Source organism: Acipenser ruthenus, chromosome 57 (genome assembly GCF_902713425.1).
Source record: "Acipenser ruthenus chromosome 57, fAciRut3.2 maternal haplotype, whole genome shotgun sequence".
Lineage (NCBI taxonomy): Eukaryota > Metazoa > Chordata > Actinopteri > Acipenseriformes > Acipenseridae > Acipenser > Acipenser ruthenus.
The window spans coordinates 4,467,475-4,495,042 of NC_081245.1; the positions used below are offsets into that span (position 1 = coordinate 4,467,475).

The 27,568-nt window shown below is 42.6% G+C and overlaps 5 protein-coding genes across 5 annotated transcripts; 4 read left to right on the forward strand and 1 right to left on the reverse strand.

Annotated features, from left to right (window-relative positions):
- Positions 1–1,718: 1,718 nt before the first annotated feature.
- On the forward strand, positions 1,719–3,133 carry LOC131724871 (uncharacterized). Its single transcript, XM_059017851.1, has 2 exons — positions 1,719–2,420; positions 2,658–3,133. The coding sequence occupies exons 1-2, from the start codon at positions 2,084–2,086 to the stop codon at positions 3,128–3,130; spliced, it is 810 nt and encodes a 269-aa protein (XP_058873834.1). The 5' UTR covers positions 1,719–2,083; the 3' UTR covers positions 3,131–3,133.
- A 76-nt stretch (positions 3,134–3,209) lies between these two features.
- On the forward strand, positions 3,210–6,511 carry LOC117407680 (gastrula zinc finger protein XlCGF26.1-like). The gene is made up of 2 exons (XM_059017547.1): positions 3,210–3,214; positions 3,256–6,511. Exons 1-2 carry the CDS (start codon positions 3,210–3,212, stop codon positions 5,129–5,131), a joined length of 1,881 nt encoding a protein of 626 aa, XP_058873530.1. The 3' UTR covers positions 5,132–6,511.
- A 1,231-nt stretch (positions 6,512–7,742) lies between these two features.
- Positions 7,743–12,510, forward strand: LOC117962873 (zinc finger protein 501-like). The gene is made up of 3 exons (XM_059017548.1): positions 7,743–7,755; positions 8,050–8,140; positions 8,622–12,510. The coding sequence occupies exons 1-3, from the start codon at positions 7,743–7,745 to the stop codon at positions 9,799–9,801; spliced, it is 1,284 nt and encodes a 427-aa protein (XP_058873531.1). The 3' UTR covers positions 9,802–12,510.
- A 1,412-nt stretch (positions 12,511–13,922) lies between these two features.
- Positions 13,923–18,809, forward strand: LOC117967248 (zinc finger protein 260-like). Its single transcript, XM_034914682.2, has 2 exons — positions 13,923–14,490; positions 15,221–18,809. The coding sequence occupies exons 1-2, from the start codon at positions 14,154–14,156 to the stop codon at positions 16,498–16,500; spliced, it is 1,617 nt and encodes a 538-aa protein (XP_034770573.2). The 5' UTR covers positions 13,923–14,153; the 3' UTR covers positions 16,501–18,809.
- Positions 18,810–21,224: 2,415 nt separating this feature from the next.
- On the reverse strand, positions 21,225–25,664 carry LOC117967222 (zinc finger protein 567-like). The gene is made up of 3 exons (XM_059017804.1): positions 25,580–25,664; positions 24,161–24,358; positions 21,225–23,344 (listed from the first exon to the last, which is right to left on the reverse strand). Exons 2-3 carry the CDS (start codon positions 24,318–24,320, stop codon positions 22,254–22,256), a joined length of 1,251 nt encoding a protein of 416 aa, XP_058873787.1. The 5' UTR covers positions 24,321–24,358; positions 25,580–25,664; the 3' UTR covers positions 21,225–22,253.
- Between the last annotated feature and the right edge of the window lie 1,904 nt (positions 25,665–27,568).

Sequence of the window (27,568 nt, forward strand, 5' to 3'; positions counted from 1 at the left end):
CACCTTCCATCCTCAGTGTTTCGTCGACTAGCCCACAACACCTCAAGAGGGCTCGACGGTGATTCTGGCGTCCCAGCATCACCCCCCTCCGTCCCCCACTCAACTCAACCCAGCTTACTTACCTGTACATCAGCGTTTCTTTCTTTCTTGTGCTTGAGATCCCCAGCCAGAATCTTTCCGTCTCAACCACAGCCAGTTGCTGCTCCTCTCTGCTGCTTCAGATAAGTTCTTCACTGTGCGACGCAACTCTTGACCGCTGAATCCGACGTCTCTGAGAAACCGGGTTGTAGAGTGTGCCAGGACACTTTATAAGAGATATTCGTCTGTGCTGGGATGTAAACTCACGGCAAAAGTGTGCCTTCACCATTCCTTGACTTCCCAGAAATAGTGTTGAACAGGGTCGGGGGACTGTGTGGTCCAGCGGTTAAAGAAAAGGGCTTGTAACCAGGAGGTCCCCGGTTCAAATCCCACCTCAGCCACTGACTCATTGTGAGACCCTGAGCAAGTCACTTAACCTCCTTGTGCTCTGTCTTTCGGGTGAGGCGTAGTTGTAAGTGACTCTACAGCTGATGCATAGTTCACACACCCTAGTCTCTGTAAGTCGCCTTGGATAAAGGTGTCTGCTAAATAAACAAATAATAATAATAATACTAACACCTGTCCCCATAATTCCGGAACACTGCACGACAGAACGGGATTTTGAAGTTGCCTTTAATTGAGCGCTAAACCTTTGCTAAATTGATCCAGTTAATTAATTATCTCGAGGCAGCATGACAATACAATAATAGCTTTTAACAAATTAAATAAACGAAGTACCATCATAAATGTTTATATATATATAGTGAAACTTATTAACAGGATGTAACATTAATTAACAACTAATTACCAGGATATAAATAGCAACATTTTTTAAATATTGAGAACTGAAAAACTAATTTTACAAAATAAAAAAGTATATTATTATTATTATTATTATTATTATTATTATTATTATTATTATTATTATTATTATTATTATTATTATTATTTTGTAAGAATTATATTATCACAGTGATTCGGATCATTAAAAAGCAGTATAAATTAAGCACGTGTTTAGCGCTCAATTTGCGTGTTGTTTTCTTTCGGTTTCAGGGCAACTTAAAAACCGAGACCCGTCCCAAAGTGTCCTAGAATACTGATTGTCCCTGATTGGCTGAGCTATTGAAGGCTCTATGTTGGGAACGGCTCTATGGGAATTTAATATATATATATATATATATATATATATATATATATATATATATATATATATATATATATATATATATATATATTTTTTTTTAAAAAGCCATGGTCCAGGATAAATATTGATTTTAAACACATAATCAGAAAATAAGTAATTCATTTTTTATTTTATAATAAAATTACTCTGCTGTTAACTCGCTGCAGTTATCAACTTATTCCTTAGCTGATGTCCTTATCCAGAGTGACTTACAATTGTTACAAGATATCACGTTATTTTATACATACAATTCCCCATTTATACAGTTGGGTTTTTACTGGAGCAATCTAGGTAAAGTACCTTGCTCAAGGGTACAACAGCAGTGTCCCCCACCTGGGATTGAACCCACGACCCTCCGGTCAAGAGTCCAGAGCCCTGACCACTACTCCACACTGCTGCCCATATAAACCATTTCAACACAAAATAACAAAACCAGGAAGATAATGTTACTGTTTCTGACCGGGACAAAAACATGAAGTCTGAAAACTGGCAAGCCCGGCTTTACCGGGGCGTCTGGTCACCCTGGTCAAGGAATCCATTGCCGTCAGCTTCCATCCGGGTGCTTCCAGCAGGAGGCGCCAATCCGCTACCGTGACGTCACGACGCGCTCGTCTCCATGGGAGCAGGGAGGAAGCGGAAGTGTGTGCGGGTTTGTTTACATTGTGTGTGTGGGACTGCGTGGGGTTGTTGAGCTGCAGCAGCAGAGAAACTTGCTAAATAAGTCAAGTGCTGACTGAATAACAAAGAGAGGCTCCCAATATTATTCATAATAAAAGCGTGAATACAGAAAGGATATCAGTCTCAAGCTAACAGTCAGTGAAGATGGACGTCAGCGTCTCCGTGTCGTTCTTTCAAGACGAGCTCGCCTCTACCATCGAGCACGCAGTGAAAGCGGCTGTAGACACCGTCTTGTGCCAAATCACAAAAGTTGTCGGCGGCAAATTCACTGAATTCCGAATGGAAATGGCTGGAAAGGAGAAAGAGAATGAAAGTCTGAAGCTGAGATTGGAAATATCAGAGAGCGAGTTGAAAGCGGTGCGTCTGTGTGTCAGCGCTGCGGATGCAAACATCAGACAAGGCCTCGGAAACATGAACACGGACTGTAAGGAACAAAACCATCCGAGGATTGAGAGCCAGAGGTTATTCACCAGAGTTAAAGGTGATTTTTAATAATGTTGTGGTTCTTGTATGTCTTCCAGTCATTTCAAAATGAAATACTATTAAATACAGCACTACTGTAATGATTGTGTTTCCTTGAAGAAGGCCCCGTTCACAATGTTGCAAATATAATATCCATGATGTGTTATTTCATACAGTTATAAACTCCACAGAATTACATGATTGTATTTATTTGTACAGTGAGAGTTAAAAGCATGTATAATTTTGTTTCACGCAGATTCTGGAGAGAGACGTGCTTTCAGTGAAGCAGAGGAGCAGCCAGTGATAGAAGCTGTTTACACACAAGAGGAAATCTGTGATCAGGAGTGGTGTGGAAGAATAATGGAGATTACAGACCTGACAATTGTAGAAAGTAAAGAGATCCCTGAACTTGAACCTGTCCACATTAAAGAGGAGGCCGTAGAGCTGGAGTGTGATCACATCACAGAGGAAGTTAGTAAAGAAAATAAAGTCAATACGCTGGAGGAGAATATAGTTAAGATGGAATCTAGCCATTGTGAAGATTATCCTCCTCAACAGATCTGCATGAAACCCAATCAGCCTGTCTCTGAAGACACTGGTTCTAGTGTTGGAGAAGAGGGCACTGTGCTGGGGTCCATTCAGAGGAAACATCACCCCCCTCAGGAAAGAGCTGCAGATGGAAAGGAGGAAGGAGCGATGCCGTCCACGAGCAGCACAGCATGTGAGTAGAATGTCAAAAATACAGTTTATATAAGAATTGCAATTGTTTTGTGAAGGATTAAGAGTTTATAATTTCTCTTGCCTTTCAATGTTGTAATTGTTAACAGTGATGGCTGTGAGGTGAAGCCTTGCAGTAAAGTGGCTGTGATTCAATGCTGTGCCGTAACCTTGGCTTCTGTTTCCTGCGCTTCTAAAGCAGATCTAGGAAGACGCACCTCCACTCCAGCACCCCAGAGCAAAATCACTTCTGATGGGAAACTGCAGCGTAAGCAGAAACACAGAGAGTCGACACCCCAAGATGAATATGTGAAGAAACTGAGAACTCGCTCGGTTCAGAATCTTTCTGCACAAGATAGCCGACCACTTCCTGTGGGATATACAGCGACTCCACATCCCGACAGTTCTGCAACCCAGGGCAACTTCATTTCCCTCGAAACTCCCCAGCAGATTCCTTCAGAGCAGATCTTGTATCACTGTACTGAATGTGGCACCAATTTCAGTAACCGAGGAAAGCTGAAAAAACACCAGCGTAGTCACACAAGGCAGAAACCCAATCACTGTACAGAGTGTTGGAAGACATTCAGACTTGCAACTGGATTAAAACTACACCAACCTATTCACACAGGAGAGAAACCGTTTCACTGTGCAGATTGTGGGAAGGGTTTTAATCAGAAAGTATATCTTCAAGCACACCAGCGAATTCACACGGGAGAGAAACCGTTTCACTGTACAGAGTGTGGGAAGACATTCAGATTTGCAACTGGATTAAAACTACACCAACGTATTCACACAGGAGAGAAACCGTATGAGTGTCCTGACTGTGGGAAGAGTTTTAATCACAAAGGTAACCTTCAAACACACCAGCGAATTCACAAGGGAGAGAAACCGTTTCACTGTGCAGATTGTGGGAGGAGTTTTAATCAGAAAGGTGAGCTTCAAATACACCAGCTAACTCACAGTACAGATAAACCATTTCACTGTGCAGATTGTGGGAGGAGTTTTAATCAGAAAGGTGAGCTTCAAAAACACCAGCTAACTCACAGTACAGATAAACCATTTCACTGTGCAGATTGTGGGAGGAGTTTTAATCAGAAAGGTGAGCTTCAAATACACCAGCTAACTCACAGTACAGATAAACCATTTCACTGTGCAGATTGTGGGAGGAGTTTTAATCAGAAAGGTGAGCTTCAAAAACACGAGCTAACTCACAGTACAGATAAACCATTTCACTGTGCTGATTGTGGGAAGACATTCAGAGGTGCAACTGGATTAAAACTACACCAACGTATTCACACAGGAGAGAAAACATACGAGTGTCCTGACTGTGGGAAGAGTTTTACTCAGAAATGTAACATTCAAGCACACCAGCGAATTCACAAGGGAGAGAAACCGTTTCACTGTGCTGATTGTGGGAAGAGTTTTAATCAGAAAGGTGCTCTTCAAAAACACCAACGTATTCACACAGGAGAGAAACCGTATGAGTGTCCTGACTGTGGGAGGCGTTTCAGATACAAATGTAACCTTCAAACACACCAGCGAATTCACACAGGAGAGAAACCGTTTCACTGTGCTGATTGTGGGAGGCGTTTTAATCAGAAAGTTGAGCTTCAAAAACACCAGCGAATTCACAAGGGAGAGAAACCGTTTCACTGTGCTGATTGTGGGAAGAGTTTTAGTCAGAAAGATGAGCTTCAAAGACACCAGCTAACTCACACAGGAGAGAAACCGTACGAGTGTCCTGACTGTGGGAGGCGTTTTAATCAGAAATGTAACCTTCAAACACACCAGCGAATTCACACAGGATTGAAACCGTATGTGAGTCCAGTATGTGGGAGGAGTTTCAGTCGAAGACGCAGCCTCAGAACACACCACATAACCCACACTGGAGTGAAACCTTTTGAGTGTAGTGAGTGTGGGAAGAGATTTGTAGAGTCAAAAAAACTAAAGAAACACAGTCTAGTTCACAGAGATTGTCAGTCAGGACACTTAAAAACAAAAAAAAGAATTTAGTTTACTCAATAAAAGCATCTCAATCACACCAGAATACCAAAGCAGACCCTGCGTCTCTGTCGTCGGTTTCAAATGCAGGCAACTGTGAAAATAAACTAATTCAACTCAAAAAATCCCAAGCCTGCTGTGCATGCAAATGATTGTAGCCCTGTTTCCTACAGCAGTGCTTCTGAAACTGGGGAGGCACAGAATGTACCCTGGGGGGGGTGGGGGAAAGCTCATGCAAACATGTGTAGAAATGAACGCACACATCTTAACCTGTATATATATTAAAACAAATGCTACTGCTGACACCTCCTGCCACACGAAGTACCGCAGACAAGAGGAAGGGTCCCAGGGTGTCAGCTTCAACAACATTACTGGGGAGTGGCTTCCAGACCCTCACCAGTCTCTGTGTAAAAAAAAGTGCCTCCTATTTTCTTCTCAATTTAAGGGTCTATATTTTCAGTGACAGATCTTAGAACATTAGTAGCTACACCACAACCCTGCAGATTTGCAATTACACACTCACACATTTCCTGGGTGAGATCCTTTGTCTCGTAGCAGCTTTGTGAAGTACCCGGTGATTCTAAAGAAAAATCATTCAAGTCGCTTTGCCGGTCAGAGATACTTATATCTGTCATTGGAAATATGGAGGAACTTGTGCATGAATTGCATTCAGATATAAAAGATGATGTAATGGGCTTCGTATCTTCTCACAACATCATTAGATCTAAGATGGAGCAAAGCTTCGACAGCTTTGAAAATCCATTTACAAACTTTAATACTGAAGCTAAATGGAAAAAACATTTCAGTGAATAATGGGGTGTATTTGTATTTTGATTTTAAGTTCTATAGTTTTGGAATTGAAATAAGTATCGTGGCACTTTGAGGGCTGGTTATGCAATGGGAATTTCTATAAATATGGAGATATAAAGGAAGATGTAAATATCACTCCTTCCACAGAAGGTGCAGGTTTGTCACTGCTTCCATTGAATTGAGGAGATTTAGAAATCGCAGCCAAAAGTGTGTTCACAAAGAACGTCCAAAATATGAGATCCAAAGGCAACCAAACCACTCACCGTGGACACAAACTTTTGGCTGTGATGTCAAAATCTCCCGAGTTAAAGTGAAGCAGTAACACAATGTCATGTTCTGGAGTTAAATGCATTTGTGTGAATTACAAGTTGGGCTACAGAAATAGTACAAAATAACCCAGGATGGCAGTGAGGACATTTTGATTTGTAAAATGATATTCAAGTGTACTTTTTTTTCCTTTACCAGCAGTTATTCTTGTGGATGAACACTGTTTTCTAAAAGTAACTGACATCCAAAAATTATAAACTGTACTTGGTGTCCAAAAGGTGTATTTTGTGAAATAAATGCTTTGATTTAATAGAGTCATGTGTCTGGATCCCTTTTTAGAATTTGTATGAAGTGTATTTAATTAGTGCTTTGTCTTACAAGTATTCCTGTAGCATAGTATTTAATCTATGAAGCTGAATATTTATGAGTGAGTTAAAATTACTAAATAGCAGTGTGACATTTACACTTACACCACAATATAGTTAAACTTACACTGAATGAGATGACATTTAAACTCCTACAGTGTTGAAAACTTTACTCTCTAGCAGGGTTAATTTCTTAACACTTTCCAAAGTGTTCATTTAACACGGAAATCGAGGGAGCCATATGTTCACTACAAAAGTGTCAGAGTTAATTATGGGTTAATCCGGCCTTGATTGAAGGTATATTTTAGCAACAGCTTGTGGCACTGGCAAGATACAATTAAATAAATACATAAATACATAGCCATGGTCCAGGACGTTAAACAGAATATCAATTATTAAACACATAATCAGAAAACAAGTGATTCACATGATTGATTGTATAATAAAATCACTCTGCTGTGGACTTGCTCAGCACATCGCTACAGTTGTGTACTTATAAGCAATGTGAGTACAAAATAACAAAACCGGGAAGATAATGTTACTGTTTCTGACCGGGACAAAAACATGAAGTCTGAAAACTGGCAAGCCCGGCTTTACCGGGGCGTCTGGTCACCCTGGTCAAGGAATCCATTGCCGTCAGCTTCCATCCGGGTGCTTCCAGCAGGAGGCGCCAATCCGCTAACGTGACGTCACGACGCGCTCGTCTCCATGGGAGCAGGGAGGAAGCGGAAGTGTGTGCGGGTTTGTTTACATTGTGTGTGTGGGACTGCGTGGGGTTGTTGAGCTGCAGCAGCAGAGAAACTTGCTAAATAAGTCAAGTGCTGACTGAATAACAAAGAGAGGCTCCCAATATTATTCATAATAAAAGCGTGAATACAGAAAGGATATCAGTCTCAAGCTAACAGTCAGTGAAGATGGACGTCAGCGTCTCCGTGTCGTTCTTTCAAGACGAGCTCGCCTCTACCATCGAGCACGCAGTGAAAGCGGCTGTAGACACCGTCTTGTGCCAAATCACAAAAGTTGTCGGCGGCAAATTCACTGAATTCCGAATGGAAATGGCTGGAAAGGAGAAAGAGAATGAAAGTCTGAAGCTGAGATTGGAAATATCAGAGAGCGAGTTGAAAGCGGTGCGCCTGTGTGTCAGCGCTGCGGATGCAAACATCAGACAAGGCCTCGGAAACATGAACACGGACTGTAAGAAACAAAACCATCCGAGGATTGAGAGCCAGAGGTTATTCACCAGAGTTAAAGGTGATTTTTAATAATGTTATGGTTCTTGTATGCCTTCCGGTCATTTAAAAATAAAATACAATTAAATACAGCTCTACTGTAATGATTGTGATTCCTTGAAGAAGGCTCCGTTCACAATGTTACATATATAATATCCATGATGTGTTATTTCATACAGTTATAAACTCCTCAGAATTACATGATTGTATTTATTTGTACAGTGAGGGTTAAAAGCATGTATAATTTTGTTTCACGCAGATTCTGGAGACAGACCTGCTTTCAGTGAAGCAGAGGAGGGGCCAGCGATAGAAGCTGTTTACACAAAAGAGGAAATCTGTGATCAGGAGCGGTGTGGAAGAATAATGGAGATTACAGACCTGACAATTGTAGCAAGTAAAGAGATCCCTGAACTTGAACCTGTCCACATTAAAGAGGAGGCCGTAGAGCTGGAGTGTGATCACATCACAGAGGAGGTTAGTAAAGAAAATAAAGTCAATACGCTGGAGGAGAATATAGTTAAGATGGAATCTAGCCATTGTGAAGATTATCCTGCTGAAGAGATCTGCATGAAACCCAATCAGCCTGTCTCTGAAGACACTGGTTCTAGTGTTGGAGAAGAGGGCACTGTGCTGGGGTCCATTCAGAGGAAACATCACCCCCCTCAGGAAAGAGCTGCAGATGGAAAGGAGGAAGGAGCGATGCTGTCCACGAGCAGCACAGCCTGTGAGTAGAATGTCAAAAATACAGTTTATATAAGAATTGCAATTGTTTTGTGAATGATTAAGAGTTTTATAATTTGTCTTGCTTTTCAATGTTCTAATTGTTAACAGTGATGGCTGTGAGGTGAAGCCTTGCAGGAAAGTGGTTGTGATTCAATGCTGTGCAGTAACCTTGGCTTCTGTTTCCTGCGCTTCTAAAGCAGATCTAGGAAGACGCACCTCCACTCCAGCACCCCAGAGCAAAATCTCTACTGATGAGAAACTGCAGCGTAAGCAGAAACACAGACAGTCGACACCCCGAGATGAATATGTGAAGAAACTGAGAACTCACTCGGTTCAGAATCTTTCTACACAAGATAGCCGACCACTTCCTGTGGGATATACAGCGACTCCACATCCCGACAGTTCTGCAACCCAGGGCAACTTCATTTCCCTACAAACTCCCCAGCAGATTCCTTCAGAGCAGATCTTGTATCACTGTACTGAATGTGGCACCAATTTCAGTGACCGGGGAAAGCTGAAAAGACACCAACGTATTCACACAGGAGAGAAACCATTTGTGTGTCCTGACTGTGGGAGGAGTTTTACTCAGAAAGGAAACCTTCAAACACACCAGCGAATTCACAAGGGAGAGAAACCGTATGAGTGTCCTGACTGTGGGAGGCGTTTTAATCAGAAAGGAAGCTTTGAAAGACACCAGCTAACTCACAGTACAGATAAACCATTTCAATGTGCCGATTGTGGGAAAGGCTTTAATCATAAAACTTCACTTCAAGCACACCTGCAAATTCACACAGGAGAGAAACCGTATGAGTGTCCTGACTGTGGGAGGCGTTTTCATCAGAAAGGAAGCTTTGAAAGACACCAGCTAACTCACAGTACAGATAAACCGTTTAATTGTGCTGATTGTGGGAAAGGTTTTAATCGTAAAACTTCACTTCAAACACACCAGCAAATTCACAAGGGAGAGAAACCGTTTCAATGTGCTGATTGTGGGAAAGGTTTTTATCAGAAATGTGTCCTTCAAAAACACCAGCGAATTCACACAGGAGAGAAACCGTATCAGTGTCCTGACTGTGGGAGGCGTTTTAATCACAAAGGTAACCTTCAAAAACACCAGCAAATTCACAAGGGAGAGAAACCGTTTCACTGTGCAGATTGTGGGAGGAGTTTTAATCAGAAAGGTGATCTTCAAAGACACCAGCTAACTCACAGTACAGATAAACCATTTCACTGTGTGACCTTCAACAACACCAGCGAATTCACACAAGATAGAAACCGACAGCTTTGAAAATCTATTTACAAACATTAATACTGAAGCTAAATGGAAAAGACATTTCAGTGAAAAACGAGGTGTAGTGGAGTCTGTTGAGGTCCCTCTAGGAGTAAGATTTGACAGCAGAAGAAACCGGGATACAGGCACATATGATCACGATCCTGTAACTGACAAGTGTATTTATATTCCATTGTTAGAAACTTTAAAGTTTATATTTTGGAGTCCAGACATTTGTAATCCTATTGTACAACCCTGTGAACAAAACACGGTTTATAAAGATTTTTGGTGACGGCAGCTGCTATAGAAATCATCCACTTTTCTCTCGGCATAGAAATGCATTTCAAATACAACTTTACTAGGATGACTTTGAAACTACAAACCCATTAGGATCCAAGCAAGGGATACATCAAATTGGAAGCTTATATTTTATTCTTAGAAATCTTTCACCAAAGGTAAATTCAGCACTAATGAATATTCACCTTGTTTCACTGTTCCACACACAAGATATTAAAAAGTATAGATTTAATGCTATACTACAACCTCACGTTGATGATTAAAAACATTCTTGAAAGTACTGGAATTAAAGTTCCTTTTTCTGAAGAACCAATTGATGGTACAGTTGCTCAGGTCACAGGAGATACCTTGGGGGTGCACACACTTCTGGGGTTCAGGGAATCTTTCAGTTCAGTTTTTTTCTGTTGACTCTGCTTGATTGATAAGAATGCGTCTCAGTCAGTATTCAGCGATGATGATTCTAACATCATATTACATGACAGAGTTTTGCATGAACAGCATTGCAATGATCTGTTAGCAGACCCTACATGACCCTCCTCCTTTGGAATGAAGCGATATTGTTTGCTGAATGACTTACAGTTTCTTTCTCATTTCTGATCATTTTGCTTTTGATATTATGCGCGATGTCCTCGAAGGCGTCCCCCAGTATGAAATGAAGTTGCTTTTTGGCTCTCTCTCTCTGACAGTGTCATCTCCAAGCATGACATCATTAATAGAATTCACTCTTAGAATTATGGTTTGTTGGAGAGACTGAATCATCCAAGGTTCAATCTAGAGCAGTCTGGCAATGGGATAGAGCTCAATGCGATGCGGGCAGCAGTGTGGAGTAGCGGTTAGGGCTCTGGACTCTTGACCGGAGGGTCGTGGGTTCAATCCCAGGTGGGGGGACACTGCTGCTGTACCCTTGAGCAAGGTACTTTAGCTAGATTGCTCAAGTAAAAACCAGACTGTATAAATGGGGAATTGTATGTAAAAAATAATGTGTTATCTTGTAACAATTGTAAGTCGCCTTGGTTAAGGGTGTCTGCTAAGAAATAAGTAATAATATTCAAACATTCTGCTTAATTAAAAATATTTCCCTAGTATTTGGAGACATTGTAAATGAGGGAAACAAAAATCGGAGCTTGCTTCTGATGTTGTTAAATATTTTCAATATTGTTTTTTCACCAGTGATTGCTGAGGGTATGACAGTGTATCTCAAGCACCTAATTGCAGAACATCATAAGCTTTTCAGAGAGCTATACCCACAATGCAATTCGATTCCAAAGCACCATTTCATGATCCATTATCCCAGATGCATCAGAAAAATAGATCCATTATTGCATTTCTGGGCAATGAGATTTGAGGCAAAGCACTAGTTTATTAAAAACAGTGTCAAGAATTTCAAAACTATTAACAAATCACTGGACCAAAAACACCAAATAGCTACAGCATGCCACTGGGAGTCTTTATCAATAAAGACTATTGAATGTGGACCTCTTAAAACACGAGCTTTAAATGATTTTCCTGACTGTGAAATTATAGCGGAAAAACTGCAAGTTGGTTTAGATTGTGAAATTAATATTACTTCTAGGATTAGATACTCAGGAACTGAATATCGGACCGGCCGTCTGATTTGTATAAAAATAGAAGACGAAATTGCGGTATTTAGTAAAATAACTGGAATTGTTCGAGAAGCTGAACAATATCTTTTAGTGGCATCTGAATTTGAAACAGTTTGTTTTGTAGAACATCTTCATTCATTTCATGCGAGAGGAACTTGGAAAAACGTTCCATTTGATCTTCAGACTTCATATGGCTTTGAAGAACCTGATTTGCATGCGGTTCCAGTGAGTTATTTAATGTATATGCCAACCACAACATTGTATTTTGATTTTAAGTTCTATAGTTTTGGAATTGAAATAAGTATCGTGGCACTTTGAGGGCTGGTTATGCAATGGGAATTTCTATAAATAGGGAGATATAAAGGAAGATGTAAATATCGCTCCTTCCACAGAAGGTGCAGGTTTGTCACTGCTTCCATTGAATTGAGGAGATTTAGAAATCGCAGCCAAAAGTGTGTTCACAAAGAACGTCCAAAATATGAGATCCAAAGGCAACCAAACCACTCACCGTGGACACAAACTTTTGGCTGTGATGTCAAAATCTCCCGAGTTAAAGTGAAGCAGTAACTCAATGTCATGTTCTGGAGTTAAATGCATTTGTGTGAATTACAAGTTGGGCTACAGAAATAGTACAAAATAACCCAGGATGGCAGTGAGGACATTTTGATTTGTAAAATGATATTCAAGTGTACTTTTTTTTCCTTTACCAGCAGTTATTCTTGTGGATGAACACTGTTGTCTAAAAGTAACTGACATCCAAAAATTATAAACTGTACTTAGTGTCCAAAAGGTGTATTTTGTGAAATAAATGCTTTGTTTTAATAGAGTCATGTGTCTGGATCCCTTTTTAGAATTTGTATGAAGTGTGTTTAATTACTGCTTTGTCTTACAAGTATTCCTATAGCATAGTATTTAATCTATGAAGCTGAATATTTATGAGTGAGTTAAAATTACTAAATAGCAGTGTGACATTTACACTTACAGCACAATATAGTTAAACTTACCCTGAATGAGATGACATTTAATGTACTTCCTCACAGCCTATGTTACTTACCGTGACCCAGTGATTGCCAGACACATTGAGATTCTGTACAAATCCTTGAGCCGATGAGCTGAAGGAGGTCAGCTGTGTCAGGCTGGTGACAGCATACAAACCTCCAACCTGTGGGAACTGTCTACGTAGCAGAGCCTGGCTGTGGTCCATCACCTCATCACCCCTCCACAGGTGCTGTCCAACACAATAAAACAAATGACTCCTAATTCTGCCCCCCCCCCTCCCCCTTCATTGAGAATGGCAGTCTTCTCCTCTTCATCGGTCACAACCCTACAGAGACACTCTCCAGTCTTCTCAGGTACTTACCTGACAGATAAAACAAAAGGAAAGATAATACTACAGTAAACACTTCAATGAGTGGAGGTTTTTAAATGAATGTTTTTAAAAAGAATGACCTAAAACCTATTCAAAAGAATCAGAACCACTGACAATACTGACATGTGGAAAACTGTCTCTGCCCTTTATAATGGTCATTTCTTAGACTCTTAAGTTACATCATTTATATATATATATATATGTATATATATTCTTCTTTAATACAAATTCTGTTTTCTGGTTCTCACATTTCTGCTATTAGTTATATATAGTTATATATTTAATCTTTTAACCCTTTTCTTTCATATTATATATATATATATATATATATATATATATATATATATATATATATATATATATATATATATATATTACACACACACGTTTATCATTTATTTAGATGTACATCTTCAAAAATACAGGGCGGCTTCAATAACTTATAATGTATTAATATTAATTTTCAATATTTCTCTATTTTTTTTTTTACCTTTCAAAACGAATGTACTGGCTTTCTTTCTGATACCCCTCTTCTCCTCTTTGGTGGCTTGTTCAGGATACTCACCTGTGCTGAGGTAGCGATATACCGCTCTCAAGTGATCCATATCGATTGATAAATGTAGTTTTCTGAGGGGGAAAAAAACACAGTATTACAAATTTGTCCTGTAAAAAGAGAAATTATTTGATTACAATTGTACGACGGCGCCAACGAACTCCAACTGTCAGTGTCAAGATCTGTGGAGCAAAAGCAGTGACGCGCATAGCAACAGAACGCTGACATGTCACATGACTCAGGGGGGGGACAAATTTGGCACGAGACCGTCAGCTTCCATCCGGGTGCTTCCAGCAGGAGGCGCCAATCCGCTAACGTGACGTCACGACGCGCTCGTCTCCATGGGAGCAGGGAGGAAGCGGAAGTGTGTGCGGGTTTGTTTACATTGTGTGTGTGGGACTGCGTGGGGTTGTTGAGCTGCAGCAGCAGAGAAACTTGCTAAATAAGTCAAGTGCTGACTGAATAACAAAGAGAGGCGCCCAATATTATTCATAATAAAAGCGTGAATACAGAAAGGATATCAGTCTCAAGCTAACAGTCAGTGAAGATGGACGTCAGTGTCTCCGTGTCGTTCTTTCAAGACGAGCTCGCCTCTACCATCGAGCACGCAGTGAAAGCGGCTGTAGACACCGTCTTGTGCCAAATCACAAAAGTTGTCGGCGGCAAATTCACTGAATTCCGAATGGAAATGGCTGGAAAGGAGAAAGAGAATGAAAGTCTGAAGCTGAGATTGGAAATATCAGAGAGCGAGTTGAAAGCAGTGCGGGAATGCATGAACGCTGCAGATGCAGACATTAAACAACCTCTCAGAAACATGAACCCCGACTGCAATGAACAAGACTTTCAGAGGAACGAGAACCAGGGATTATTCATCAGAGTTCAAGGTGAGTTTAATAATGTTATGGTTCTTGTATGCCTTCCGGTCATAAAAAAAATATATAATTAAATACACGGTTATTGTACTGTACGTAATAGGAGCGTCAAAACGTTAATACTTAAGAAGGCGCCGTTCATCCCATAATATTTACACCGTGAGAACGCTTCTACGTCAGCACGCATGGTAGCAGCGTGGTTAAAACGCTACGTGCTTCATTTATGATACAGTAGCTGTTTAGAATCCCTGAAACAAGTAATCATGTTTCAATTATTTTGGGGGTGGGTGGAATGTATATATAATTAAAAAGAAACCATATTTAACACATTTTCAACTTTCAACAAGTAGGCTGTGTGGTCCAGTGGTTAAAGAAGAGGGCTTGTAACCAGGAGGTCCCCGGTTCAAATCCCACCTCAGCCACTGACTCATTGTGTGACCCTGAGCAAGTCACTTAACCTCCTTGTGCTCCGTCTTTCGGGTGAGACGTAGTTGTAAGTGACTCTGCAGCTGATGCATAGTTCACACACCCTAGTCTCTGTAAGTCGCCTTGGATAAAGGCGTCTGCTAAATAAATAACCAAATGATAACTCGCAGGCCAAATTCTAATGTGCAATATCCAGGTAACTGTCTCTCTATGGGATGAATATCCATGATGTGTTATTTCATACAGTTATAAACTCCACAGAATTACATGATTGTATTTATTTGTACAAATAAATGTATAATTTTGTTTCACGCAGATTCTGGAGAGAGACCTGCTTTCAGTGAAGCAGAGGAGGGGCCAGTGATAGAAGCTGTTTACACAAAAGAGGAAATCTGTGATCAGGAGTGGTGTGGAAGAATAATGGATATTACTGACCTGACAATTGTAGAAAGTAAAGAGATCCCTGAACTTGAACCTGTCCACATTAAAGAGGAGGCCGTAGAGCTGGAGTGTGATCACATCACAGAGGAAGTTAGTGAAGAAAATAAAGTCAATACGCTGGAGGAGAATATAGTTAAGATGGAATCTAGCCATTGTGAAGATTATCCTCCTGAACAGATCTGCATGAAACCCAATCAGCCTGTCTCTGAAGACACTGGTTCTAGTGTTGGAGAAGAGGGCACTGTGCTGGGGTCCATTCAGAGGAAACTGCAGCGTAAGCAGAAACACAGAGAGTCGACACCCCAAGATGAATATGTGAAGAAACTGAGAACTGACTCTGTTCAGAATCTTTCTGCACAAGATAGCCGACCACTTCCTGTGGGATATACAGCGACTCCACATCCCGACAGTTCTGCAACCCAGGGCAACTTCATTTCCCTACAAACTCCCCAGCAGATTCCTTCAGAGCAGATCTTGTATCACTGTACTGAATGTGGCACCAATTTCAGTGAACTGGGAAAGCTGAAAATACACCAGCGTAGTCACACGGGGGAGAAATTGTTTCACTGTACAGAGTGTGGGAAGTCATTCAGAGGTGCAACTGGATTAAAACTACACCAACGAATTCACACTGGAGAGAAACCATTTGTGTGTCCTGACTGTGGGAGGAGTTTTACTCAGAAAGGAAACCTTCAAACCCACCAGCTAACTCACGCTGCAGATAAACCGTTTCACTGCGCTGATTGTGGGAAGGGTTTTACTGAGAAACGCAGACTTCATACACACCAGCAAATTCACACGGGAGAGAAACCGTATCTGTGTCCCGTATGCGGGAAGAGATTCAGTCGGAGAGACAGCCTGCGATCACACCACATAATCCACACGGGAGAGAAACCTTTTGAGTGTGGTGAGTGTGGGAAGAGATTTAACAAAAAAGGCGAACTTCAATCTCACCAGCTAACTCACACTGCAGATAAACCGTTTCACTGCGCTGATTGTGGGAAGAGTTTTAGTCAGAAATGCAGACTGGAAACCCACCAGCGGATTCACACGGGGGAGAAACCGTTTCACTGTCACGTATGTGGGAAGGGTTTCAGTCGACGGGACAACCTTGGGATACACCACAAAATAATTCACACCAGAGAAACCTCTTGAGTGGAGGCCACGTTCGGGAAGAGACTTGTAGAGACACAGTCTCGTTCACAGAGATTTAATCAGTCCAGGAGACTTACAAAAAACAACCTCAATCGCACCAGAACAAAACATCTCGTCGGTTTCAAATGCAGGCAACTGTTAAAATAAATGAATCGAAAAGAATTTAAACTCAGAAGCCTGCGATTTATGCAAATGACTGCAGCTCTGTGAACCACAGCAGCGTTTCTCAAATCAGGAAAAAAAAAATATGTCCGTTAGTACTGTAGCTTCACCCAGTCCGGACAGATATCACTGACTGAAGCAATGCTAGAATTATTTCATTTGCCAGCAACAGCTCCTGTCATTCAAAGCGCCTACTTAGAAATTAAGCAGGTCAAGGTGTAGGTAAGATTTTGCCTTAGGTGTACGGTTACTAGTTTGATTTGAAAATGGGGGCTCAAAAGAAACTCACTTGATGAATATTGTGTCCAGTGACTGAGTGCGGCTGTGCTGAAGCAGGAGAGGGGTAGAGATCAGACTGAATAATACCTGCAAGTTAGTTCTGTTCAGCTATCTAATGTTTTGTTCTGTTCATATCATTTTTACTCGTAAATGTGTGCTATGAAGTAATACACTTGTATATGTACAGGGTTTTTTTTTAAGACTGTTTTTAAATGTGTAGTTTTGCTGTGACCAAACGTTATTTCAGTTAGACTGTTGGTAACCGCGGTTTTGTTGCGTGTTGAACATGATAAAGGGGTTTCCCTAAATGAGACGTTTTTCAATGGCATGAAAAAGTTTTTTTTTAAAAGCAAAAAGGTCGATTTTTTTCACCCATTCTCTGCTTGAATTGAAAAATAAACATTAAAAAAAACCCTGGTAAGTTCTTTCTTAAATAAACGTTTTAGTCGACAGTAACAGCTGACAATTCTGTAAAAGACGAGACCTTGTGACAAGGCTTCCCAGAAGATCTCAATATTAAAACGAAAGACAGGGCAGCAGTGTGGAGTAGTGGTTAGGGCTCTTGACCGGAGGGTCGTGGGTTCAATCCCAGGTGGGGGACACTGCTGCTGTACCCTTGAGCAAGGTACTTTACCTAGATTGCTCCAGTAAAAACCCAACTGTATAAATGGGTAATTGTATGTAAAAATAATATGATATCTGGTAACAATTGTAAATCGCCCTGGATAAGGGCGTCTGCTAAGAAATTAATTAATAATATCGGATACAACTCAAAAGTTTTATTCAATCATATCAAACATCTGCACAGCCGAAACGCAGTATTTAAATAAACAATTAAACATAAGTGTTTATAATTTTAACTTCCCACATATAAAGCACTACTTCCAAAAATGAAAAACGAGTATAAAAGTAAGCATTTCTAAAGAAGCTAGTGTGTGAAGGGGTTTATGTACCTACAAAACTGTAGAAACGAAAGTAGTTTTTTAATTTAAAACGAAATTGACGTGTGTTTTCTCTTGCGTGTGTCCCTCAGTGTAGCACAGAGTCGAGGCTGTTTTCTGATCGAAATGTTTCTGCCACAGAGGCTAGCTTCAAGATGAAATCTCTCCTGTTGATATTTTCCCTGGCTCATTTCTTCTACAAAGCGAAAGAATTGCTGGCTGCCAGGTCCAGGTGAAAGAACAACAGGCTTCTATATAAAAATCAAATACTGAATATTGTAGGTTATATTCAAAATAAAAACATGTATTGTAAAAGACAGAATGACTGCTCTGGCGGGTAGAGGGGATTATAACTTGTGTTTTTATATATTATTTTTGCCATCCTGCCTTTCAAACGCCGTCACGGTATTTAACACGTGTATTTAGGAAAATTCAAGAACGGATCTCTCACACATGCACAGAGTATTTTAAATTTTTTAAAAGTTAAACCCGTTGTGTAAACTGCGTAAGACTTTTTGTGATATTTTGTACAGGCAGCACGCAAACTCTCAACGGGAGGGACGCTTTGTACGCTGGTTGCGTGGTGACGTCATCCCCGCCGGGGGCGTGGTTTCGTGAACTGTGGACCGATGAGATGCGATCTCAATAGTTATAAAATATGTAAATAAGTGCTGTATCGCAATCTTAGATAACAGAGAGTTAGTTATTCCGAAGGTTAATAAAACAAAAAACGCCAGGAAGGGGTTTTTTTTGGTGATAAAGCTCTGAAATTCTGTAATGAGTTGCCCATGTGAATTGCATTGTGCAAACAGGACAGATTCAAACCACTGTGTGACGAGTGAAGACTGCTCTGTTTCTCTATATAAAGTACTCTGCCTTTTCTGTATTTCTGTAGCAATGCTGTTAATAAAGCTTTTTTTTCTCTTTCCTGTCTGATTTTGGTTTTGTTTATGAAGGACACAAAAATCTGTGTTTGACATGCTGGTGAAGAAATGTGATGCGTGCGGCATAGCAATGCAGGGACCCCCTCGAGGCGCAGGGGTGTCAAAATTAAAATGGGAGGCTACTGTGTCATGTGCAGGACATACCAACAAGGTTTTAACTGCTTCGTTGTTTTTGTTTGTTTGTTCAAATGCAGCTCCCTTACTGTATTCATAATTATACTGTATGTATTTGTGAGTCACAGTTCACATGGTAGAACGGCCAGGGATAATTCTGAATTCACATTTTTGGAGTTTTGCAAAGAATCTGTTTAACATCAAAGAAACTACAAAATGATACTCTACCAGAAGCCATAATTAAACGAGAGCTTCTCAAAGTCGGTCCTGGGGACCCCCTGCTGTGTCTGCTGGTTATCATTCTGACCACTCTCTCAATTACTGAACGAGACCCTTCATTCAACTGATCATTTGCTTAATTAGAAATGATTACTTGTTTTCAGCACTTGTGCAGCTGCATATTTCAAGTTAGCCGTAACATTTGATAAGTGACTTGATCTGCAACTGTTTAAGAGCTGACAACAAGTAAACATGTCTAATGAATCAATCATTCACTTGAATTCCACGTTGTTAACTAATTTGTGCACTTCCCCAGCGAGAGACTATCTAGGATGAAGTTATCCTCTGTAACTGTAGTTATAATTGAGATCTATTATTTGACATCGTGTAACGAAAGAAACTGCAAAATGATATCGAAAAAAGTCTACCGGAAGCCATAATTAAAATGTGTCTGTGAGTATCCTGCTTTCTGTCCACTCTGAATGTGTTCGGTGTCTGGCCAGCAGGGGTCGCTGTTGCACAGTGAGGAGGAGGTGGAGTCCATGCTGTTTCCTCATCCTCCACCCCTGGGTATGCGTTAATGTGACGCCCCTTCAGAGTCCCCAGCAAAGTCTGGCCTCTTTGCACAGCCCGGAGGTGAACCAGCGTCGTCGAAGCCGTGAGACTCATCCTACCCTCCCAGCTACAGAACTTACCTGCTGGCCTGCGTCTCAGCGTTAAGGAGATAGACCAGCTCTCCCAGGGACAGGCAATCAAGGACGTCGTCATCCGCGGTCCTGGCACGCTCCAGATCTTAAATCTGCCATCTCCATTTTCTATTCTTATTTTGGTGATGATGTCTAATTTAAAAAACAAACTTGCTTGGTCTCAGTGCCTCTTTGAAAAGCTAAACGTTAATTATCATAAATCAGGGGGCGTCAAACTCCCGTCCTCGAGGGACGCGGGGTCTAATGGTTTTCATTCAAGCTGACGCTCTCAGTTAAACATCACTGATCCGATCATTTGTTCAATTGGACGTGTTTCGTAGTTTTGAAAGTCTTTTACAGTTGATGATTTTAAACATGCACTTGATTCAAGCTACCCTGCCTGTGAAACATTTTAAATGTTAAAGTCGTCCGATTAATCCAATAATTAGACCAATTAAGTAATTGAGAGCTTGGGTGGAACGAAGCCAGGAGACACTGCGACCCCACAGGAGCTGAGTCTGTCATAAATGAAATGGCTTACCTTATTGTGCAGGGCTGGGAATCAGACTCCTATCGCACAGCAGTGCGATCCAGTCCAGGTTTCACTACCAGCTTGATCAGCCCCCAGTGTGTCTAGCTAACAAGCTCAGGTGTGTCTGATTATTAAAATCCTAGTGAAACCAGGACTGGATCACACTGCTGTCTTTCGGGTGAGATGTAGTTGTAAGTGACTCTGCAGCTGATGCATAGTTCACACACCCTAGTCTCTGTAAGTCGCCTTGGATAAAGGCGTCTGCTAAATAAACAAATAATAATATTTAGACACTGTTGCCTTGTGTGTCTGTGTTGCCATGGTCACAGAAGGTCACATGACTCACCTGGATGAGACGGAGACTGACCCTTCACAGAAACAGACTGATCACAGGGCGCCACCCCCCTATTCAGGTCTGCATCCCCGTTCAAAGGATCCCTTCTCGCGTTCACGTGGGTGACTGAAAAGCAGGACTAACATTTTACTGTGTTACTGTTTATACAAAGATAGCCTGCACTCAGAACGGTAAAGCTACTGGGATATGTAGAAGATGTCTGTTAATCTCAATGCAGTACAGAAGCAATTCATGGTATATATTTTTAAAAAACAACAACATATTGATTATTTTGACTTCCTGTTATGGTGTGTGAGGAGGTGATGGTCCGAGCTTACCCGCACCCACAATCGCATTATTCTCTCAAGAACACAGGAAACAAAACAGCAACTTGCTAGCGCTGGCAGGTGTAAATAGTTATTGTGGTAATGGATACTTCACTCGGATTGCAAAGGCAAACTCACAACTGAGCCAAATTATTATTATTATTATTTATTTCTTAGCAGACGCCCTTATCCAAGACAACTTACAATTGTTACAAGATATCACATTATTTTTACATACAATTCCCCATTTATACAGTTGGGTTTTTACTGGAGCAATCTAGGTAAAGTACCTTGCTCAAGGGTACAACAGCAGTGTCCCCCACCTGGGATTGAACCCACGACCCTCCGGTCAAGAGTCCAGAGCCCTAACCACTACTCCACACTGCTGCTATAATCTCTTGTAAGATTACTAAACATACAGCTATAGAATAACATTAACAATAACAATAAGAGGCATTGAAATATAACAAATATTACAGGGAAAATACCATTTTTTTACACTTTTAGATTTTAAGCAAGTTACAAGCTTACCAGTGCCATTGATCAATAAAACAATTTTTTTTTTAACTTCAAATATTACAAATAGTTCCGGGTTGTAAAATAAAAAATTCACGTTAGTTCAAGTCTTCGTCATCCGTGCCAGACTGTCCGAGACGCGCTGGCGTTGAGCACGGAACTGAATCCCAGGTTTGCTGCTGTTTTCCGTTTCGTTTCATTCAGTTTATGTTTAGCGCTTCCTGTTATACATCATAAGAACATAAGAAAGTTTCCAAACGAGAGGAGGCCCCATTCGGCCCATCTTGCTCGTTTGGTTGTTAGTAGCTTATTGATCCCAGAATCTCATCAAGCAGCTTCTTGAAGGATCCCAGGGTGCCGGCTTCAACAACATCACAGTTATTGTTAATGAAATACAGAACAGGACATTATCATGGACTCGTTGATCCGATCTTTAGGGGCGACTGTTATTATTTTCTGCGTTTTTGAACAGCTGTGGATACTGATTGAAGTAAACTGAAGCCTCATTCAACACTGAGCTTGAATAGCGGAACCAGTTTTATCAGAGAGGTACATACGGAAATTTAAAGCAAATTTGACTGTGTTGATTTTTATATATGGTCACAATTCCTAGCAGATTTGGAGCTGGACTATCAATGGGGCTAAAAGAAATGGGACTAGTCGTTCAGCGTTCAGTAAACCCGCCTCGCTCCCAAGTCTCCTAACTGACCCTCGCTCTGTGGACCTGTTGGTGTTTCTTCAGTTTTTTCGCCTCTCTGAAACTCTTCCTGCATTCCGAACACCCAAACGGTTTCTCTCCTGTATGAATCATCTGGTGCAGCTTCAGGTTGTCCAGCCGGCTGAATCTCTTCCCGCACTCGGTACAGTGATAGGGTTTCTCTCCCGTGTGAATCCGCTGGTGTTTTTTCAGCACTCCGGAATGGCGGAACCTCTTCCCGCAGTCCGGGCACTGGTAGGGTTTCTCTCCAGTGTGGATCCGCTGGTGGACAGTAAGATGCCTGAACTGACTGAAGCTCTTTCCACACTCGTCACAGATATAGCGGGTCTGTCCTGCGTGGGCACGCTCGTGGATTTTCAAGGAATTTGAATGCGTGAAGCTCTTCCCACATTTAGTGCAGTGATAGGGTTTCTCTCCCGTGTGAATCCGCTGGTGTACCCCGAGATACCTCATGTGACTGAATCTCTTCCCACACTCGCCGCACTGAAACATCTTCACCCCCGTATGAGCCTGTCTGTGTACATTCAGGTGACCCAGCTGACTGAAGCTCTTCCCGCAGTCACTACAGTGATACGGTCTCTCCCCTGTGTGAATCCGCTCGTGTTTTGTAAGACTTCCCGACTGATTGAATCTCTTCCCGCATTCGCTGCACGGGTAAGGCTTCGCTCCTGTGTGAGTGCGCTGGTGGATTTTGAGCGAATGCAAGTGCTTGAAAATTTTCGCGCAGTCCGCGCAGGGGAACTCGATGCCTCCCGTGTGAATCCGGGAGTGAGTTTTAAGGGAGCTCAGCTGAGTGAACGTCTTCCCGCATTCGCTGCAGGGAAACGGAGCCCCTCTCGCGAGGGGTCGCTTGGGGGCTCGACGGGAACCTGAAGGAGGGGAACTGCTCCCTCGTTTAACAGAACGAGGCGAGCTCCGAGGCGAGCACAGGGGTGCAGAATCGTCGACACGCGCGTACCGGCCGGTTTCGCTCTCTGCTCTCAGTTCTTCTTCACTTGTCGTCTTTCTGCGTTTCCTGCTCTGCAGTTGCCCACCAGAAGAGGTTTTGCAGTTGGGTGCTGGAGTGGAGTCGTCTATTTTAGAAGCAGGGGGAAGGAAGAGAAAGATACAAAGGTTACACTTGTTGTTGCATGGCTTTGCTTTGCTCAGGAGAAAGCATACAGGATCACTCGTTGCTGTCGACACAACGCACCTGTACAGCGAGGCTGAATCACTTTGCTGGAGATGACTAACTTACAGCTCTAGCCAAAAGTTTTGCATCAGCTAGAATTTTAGGATTGAGGCAAATAAAACAAATACATGATATATTAACATTATCTTTTGTTAAACACCATGTAAATCAAAGAATCTACAAACTGACGTCTCAAAAAAAGGTCTATATCGCAAGCCATAATAGTAGCCCAGTAGTATTTCATGTTTCGAAATGTCACACATTTTCAATATGTTAGTTTTTCGTTAACTATATGGAAAACTACAAAGCAATATGTTAAGGTAATTTTTCATTCGAGTTTATTATTATTATTATTATTATTTATTTCTTAGCAGATGCCCTTATCCAGGGTGACTTACAATTGTTACAAGATCTCACATTATTTTTACATACAATTCCCCATTTATACAGTTGGGTTTTTACTGGAGCAATCTAGGTAAAGTACCTTGCTCAAGGGCACAGCAGCAGTGTCCCCCACCTGGGATTGAACCCACGATCCTCCGGTCAAGAGTCCAGAGCCCTAACCACTACTCCACACTGCTGAGTTTATGAAGCAAAATTAGTTCATTCTACAGGGTGGTGATGAAAAACATTTCGCAGTATCTGTAGATTCCACAGGCTCTCTTCCCCTCTTTCAATAAAGACCCCCTCTATAGATCTGCATTCCAGTTTCACTCACCTCTCTCAGTGATGCTAGAAGGTGGCGTTTCCTCCTGCAAGATCCGCTCATTGGCCTGGTCACACCCCAGCTCAGTCACTTCCTCCTTGATCTCAACAGTCCTGTCTGCAGAAACAACCCATCGAATAGGAAGCTCTGGGCTGATGTGAGCTGCTTCCATCTCAGAAACTTCCTTTGAGTGAGGCTGATCCGTTCTCACTGAAGAGAAGGAGACAGGACTGTTAGAAGCATCGCAGGAATATGATACATTTGTTACATAAGAACATAAGAAAGTTCGGCCCATCACAGCTCTCTCAGCAGCTGATGGATCTCAGAACTTTCTCAAGTCGGGTCTTCAAGGATCCCAGTGATTCTGCCTCAACAACACGTCCTTTTCATCCCCTCCTCTGTCTTTCTGTCTCCTAACCCTAACCCTTCCCTCTGTCCTGAGTCTCCACTTCATCTGTGGTGCATCCTGTGGTCTTGCTCAAGGTCACACAATGAGTCAGTGGCTGAGGTGGGATTTGAACCGGGGACCTCCTGGTTACAAGCCCTTTTCTTTAACCACTGGACCACACAGCCTCCTATTATCTGCACTCATTGTAAACTACACTGTATTTAATTATGAAGCTTGCATTGTAACCCTGTGCTGTGATACCTGTGTGAGTCGCCTTGGATAAAGACGTCTGGCAAATAAATAATAATAATAATAATAATAATAATAATAATAATAATATTAATAATAATAATAATAATAATAATAATAATAATAATAATAATAATCCTGTATGTATCACTTTCCACAGTATTTAAAGTATTATGGATTTTCTTGTTACTGCATCTTGTAAAGCGCTTTGCGATGGCGGTCCACTGTGAAAGGCGCTATATAAAATAAAGATTCATTGATTGATCTCACCAGAACCACACCAAGGGTTACCAGAGTGGAAGAACTGGACCAGTTTTGTAGCATCTCTAAAGCAGTTAAAATAAATACATAATTAAGGAGCGGGCTCCCTCGCTTCCACAGCCCGCTCCTTCTCCACTCTCACCCCTCAGCGGTCCCTGACCAGCTTTCCAGCGCCTCCTCATGACGCACCTGTTCAGACAGCACCTGCAAACCTCACAGCTCACCTATCCCGGACTATACGGGACCCGACTGTACCAGCACTTGCATCAGTAATTATTTACTGTATTTTCTCTTTATTCTGATTTCGTAACAGCTGTAAGTCACCCTGGATAAGGGTGTCTGCTAATTAAATAAATAATCATAGCGCACCCAAATACAACATCAACACAGAAAACAGCGCACGAATTTCAAAGCACACAAGACACGTTTAATCGTAAAACATGATTATAATATATATATATATATATATATATATATATATATATATATATATATATATATATATATATATATATATATATATATATACTCACCAGCGTTACTGCCAGCAAGATTTAAAAACACGACCCAATGTCAACAGATCGCACAGTCCTAATGTTGCCTGAAAATGAGAAAAGCGTCACTACTAGTGGGCGTGGCCGCTCGGAGTCTCTGCGGGTTTATTGGCTCTGAACCCAGCTGGCGCCGCTGATTGGCTGATTTTTGTCCGTCGCTGGGATGAAACTGCATTCAGTCTCCGCCCTGTTGGCTCAAAATCCTGCGTTTTTAGCTGCAGGTCCCACTCTATGGTAGAGCCAACATGGCGCCAGTTTCATAACTCGTCGACTGTATTGCTATATTGAGGTGTGGTGTTCACGGCTTTCTGTCACGACACGATTGTCAGTGGGGTCTTGGTTGTATTGTGTTTTAACAAACATAGAAACAGCAACCAACCAATGTGGAGAGAGGGAGAGGGAGAGAGGAGAGAGAGGAGAGGAGAGGAGAGAGAAGAGAGGAGAGGAGAGGGGAGAGGGGAGAGGGGAGAGGGGAGAGGAGAGAGAGGAGAGAGGAGAGAGGAGAGAGGAGAGAGAGAGAGAGAGAGGAGAGAGAGGAGAGGAGAGAGGAGAGAGAGAGAGAGGAGAGAGAGAGAGGAGAGGAGAGAGGAGAGAGGAGAGGAGAGAGGAGAGGAGAGAGAGGAGAGAGGAGAGAGGAGAGAGGAGAGAGGAGAGAGAGGAGAGGAGAGGAGAGGAGAGGAGAGAGGAGAGAGAGGAGAGTGGAGAGAGGAGAGAGGAGAGAGGAGAGAGAGGGGAGAGGGGAGAGGGGAGAGAGGAGAGTGGAGGAGAGAGAGGAGAGAGAGGAGAGAGAGGAGAGGAGAGAGGAGAGAGAGAGAGAGGAGAGAGAGGGGAGAGGGGAGAGAGAGGGGAGAGGGGAGAGGGGAGAGAGAGAGAGGAGAGGAGAGGAGAGTGGAGGAGAGAGGAGAGTGGAGAGAGGAGAGAGGAGAGAGGAGAGAGAGGGGAGAGGGGAGAGAGAGAGAGGAGAGGAGAGGAGAGTGGAGGAGAGAGGAGAGGGGAGAGGGGAGAGGGGAGAGAGGAGAGAGAGGAGAGAGGAGAGAGAGGGGAGAGGAGAGAGAGGAGAGGAGAGGAGAGTGGAGGAGAGAGGAGAGGGGAGAGGGGGAGAGGGGAGAGAGGAGAGAGAGGAGAGAGGAGAGAGAGGGGAGAGGGGAGAGAGAGAGAGGAGAGGAGAGGAGAGTGGAGGAGAGAGGAGAGGGGAGAGGGGAGAGGGGAGAGAGGAGAGAGAGGAGAGAGGAGAGAGAGGGGAGAGGAGAGAGAGGAGAGGAGAGGGGAGAGAGGAGAGGAGAGAGAGAGGAGAGAGGAGAGAGAGGGGAGAGGGGAGAGGGAGAGAGGAGAGTGGAGGAGAGAGAGGAGAGGAGAGAGGAGAGGAGAGAGGAGAGAGAGGAGAGGAGAGGAGAGAGGAGAGAGAGGAGAGAGAGGGGAGAGGGGAGAGAGAGGGGAGAGGGGAGAGGGGAGAGAGAGAGAGGAGAGGAGAGGAGAGTGGAGGAGAGAGGAGAGTGGAGAGAGGAGAGAGGAGAGAGGAGAGAGAGGGGAGAGGGGAGAGGGGAGAGGGGAGAGGGGAGAGAGGAGAGAGAGGAGAGTGGAGGAGAGAGAGGAGAGGAGAGAGGAGAGGAGAGAGGAGAGAGAGGAGAGGAGAGGAGAGAGGAGAGAGAGGAGAGAGAGGGGAGAGGGGAGAGAGAGGGGAGAGGGGAGAGTGGAGGAGAGAGAGGAGAGGAGAGAGGAGAGGAGAGAGGAGAGAGAGGAGAGGAGAGGAGAGAGGAGAGAGAGGAGAGAGAGGGGAGAGGGGAGAGAGAGGGGAGAGGGGAGAGGGGAGAGAGAGAGAGGAGAGGAGAGGAGAGAGAGGAGAGGAGAGGGGAGAGAGGAGAGGAGAGAGAGGAGAGAGGAGAGAGAGGGGAGAGGGGAGAGGGGAGAGAGGAGAGTGGAGGAGAGAGAGGAGAGGAGAGAGGAGAGGAGAGAGGAGAGAGAGGAGAG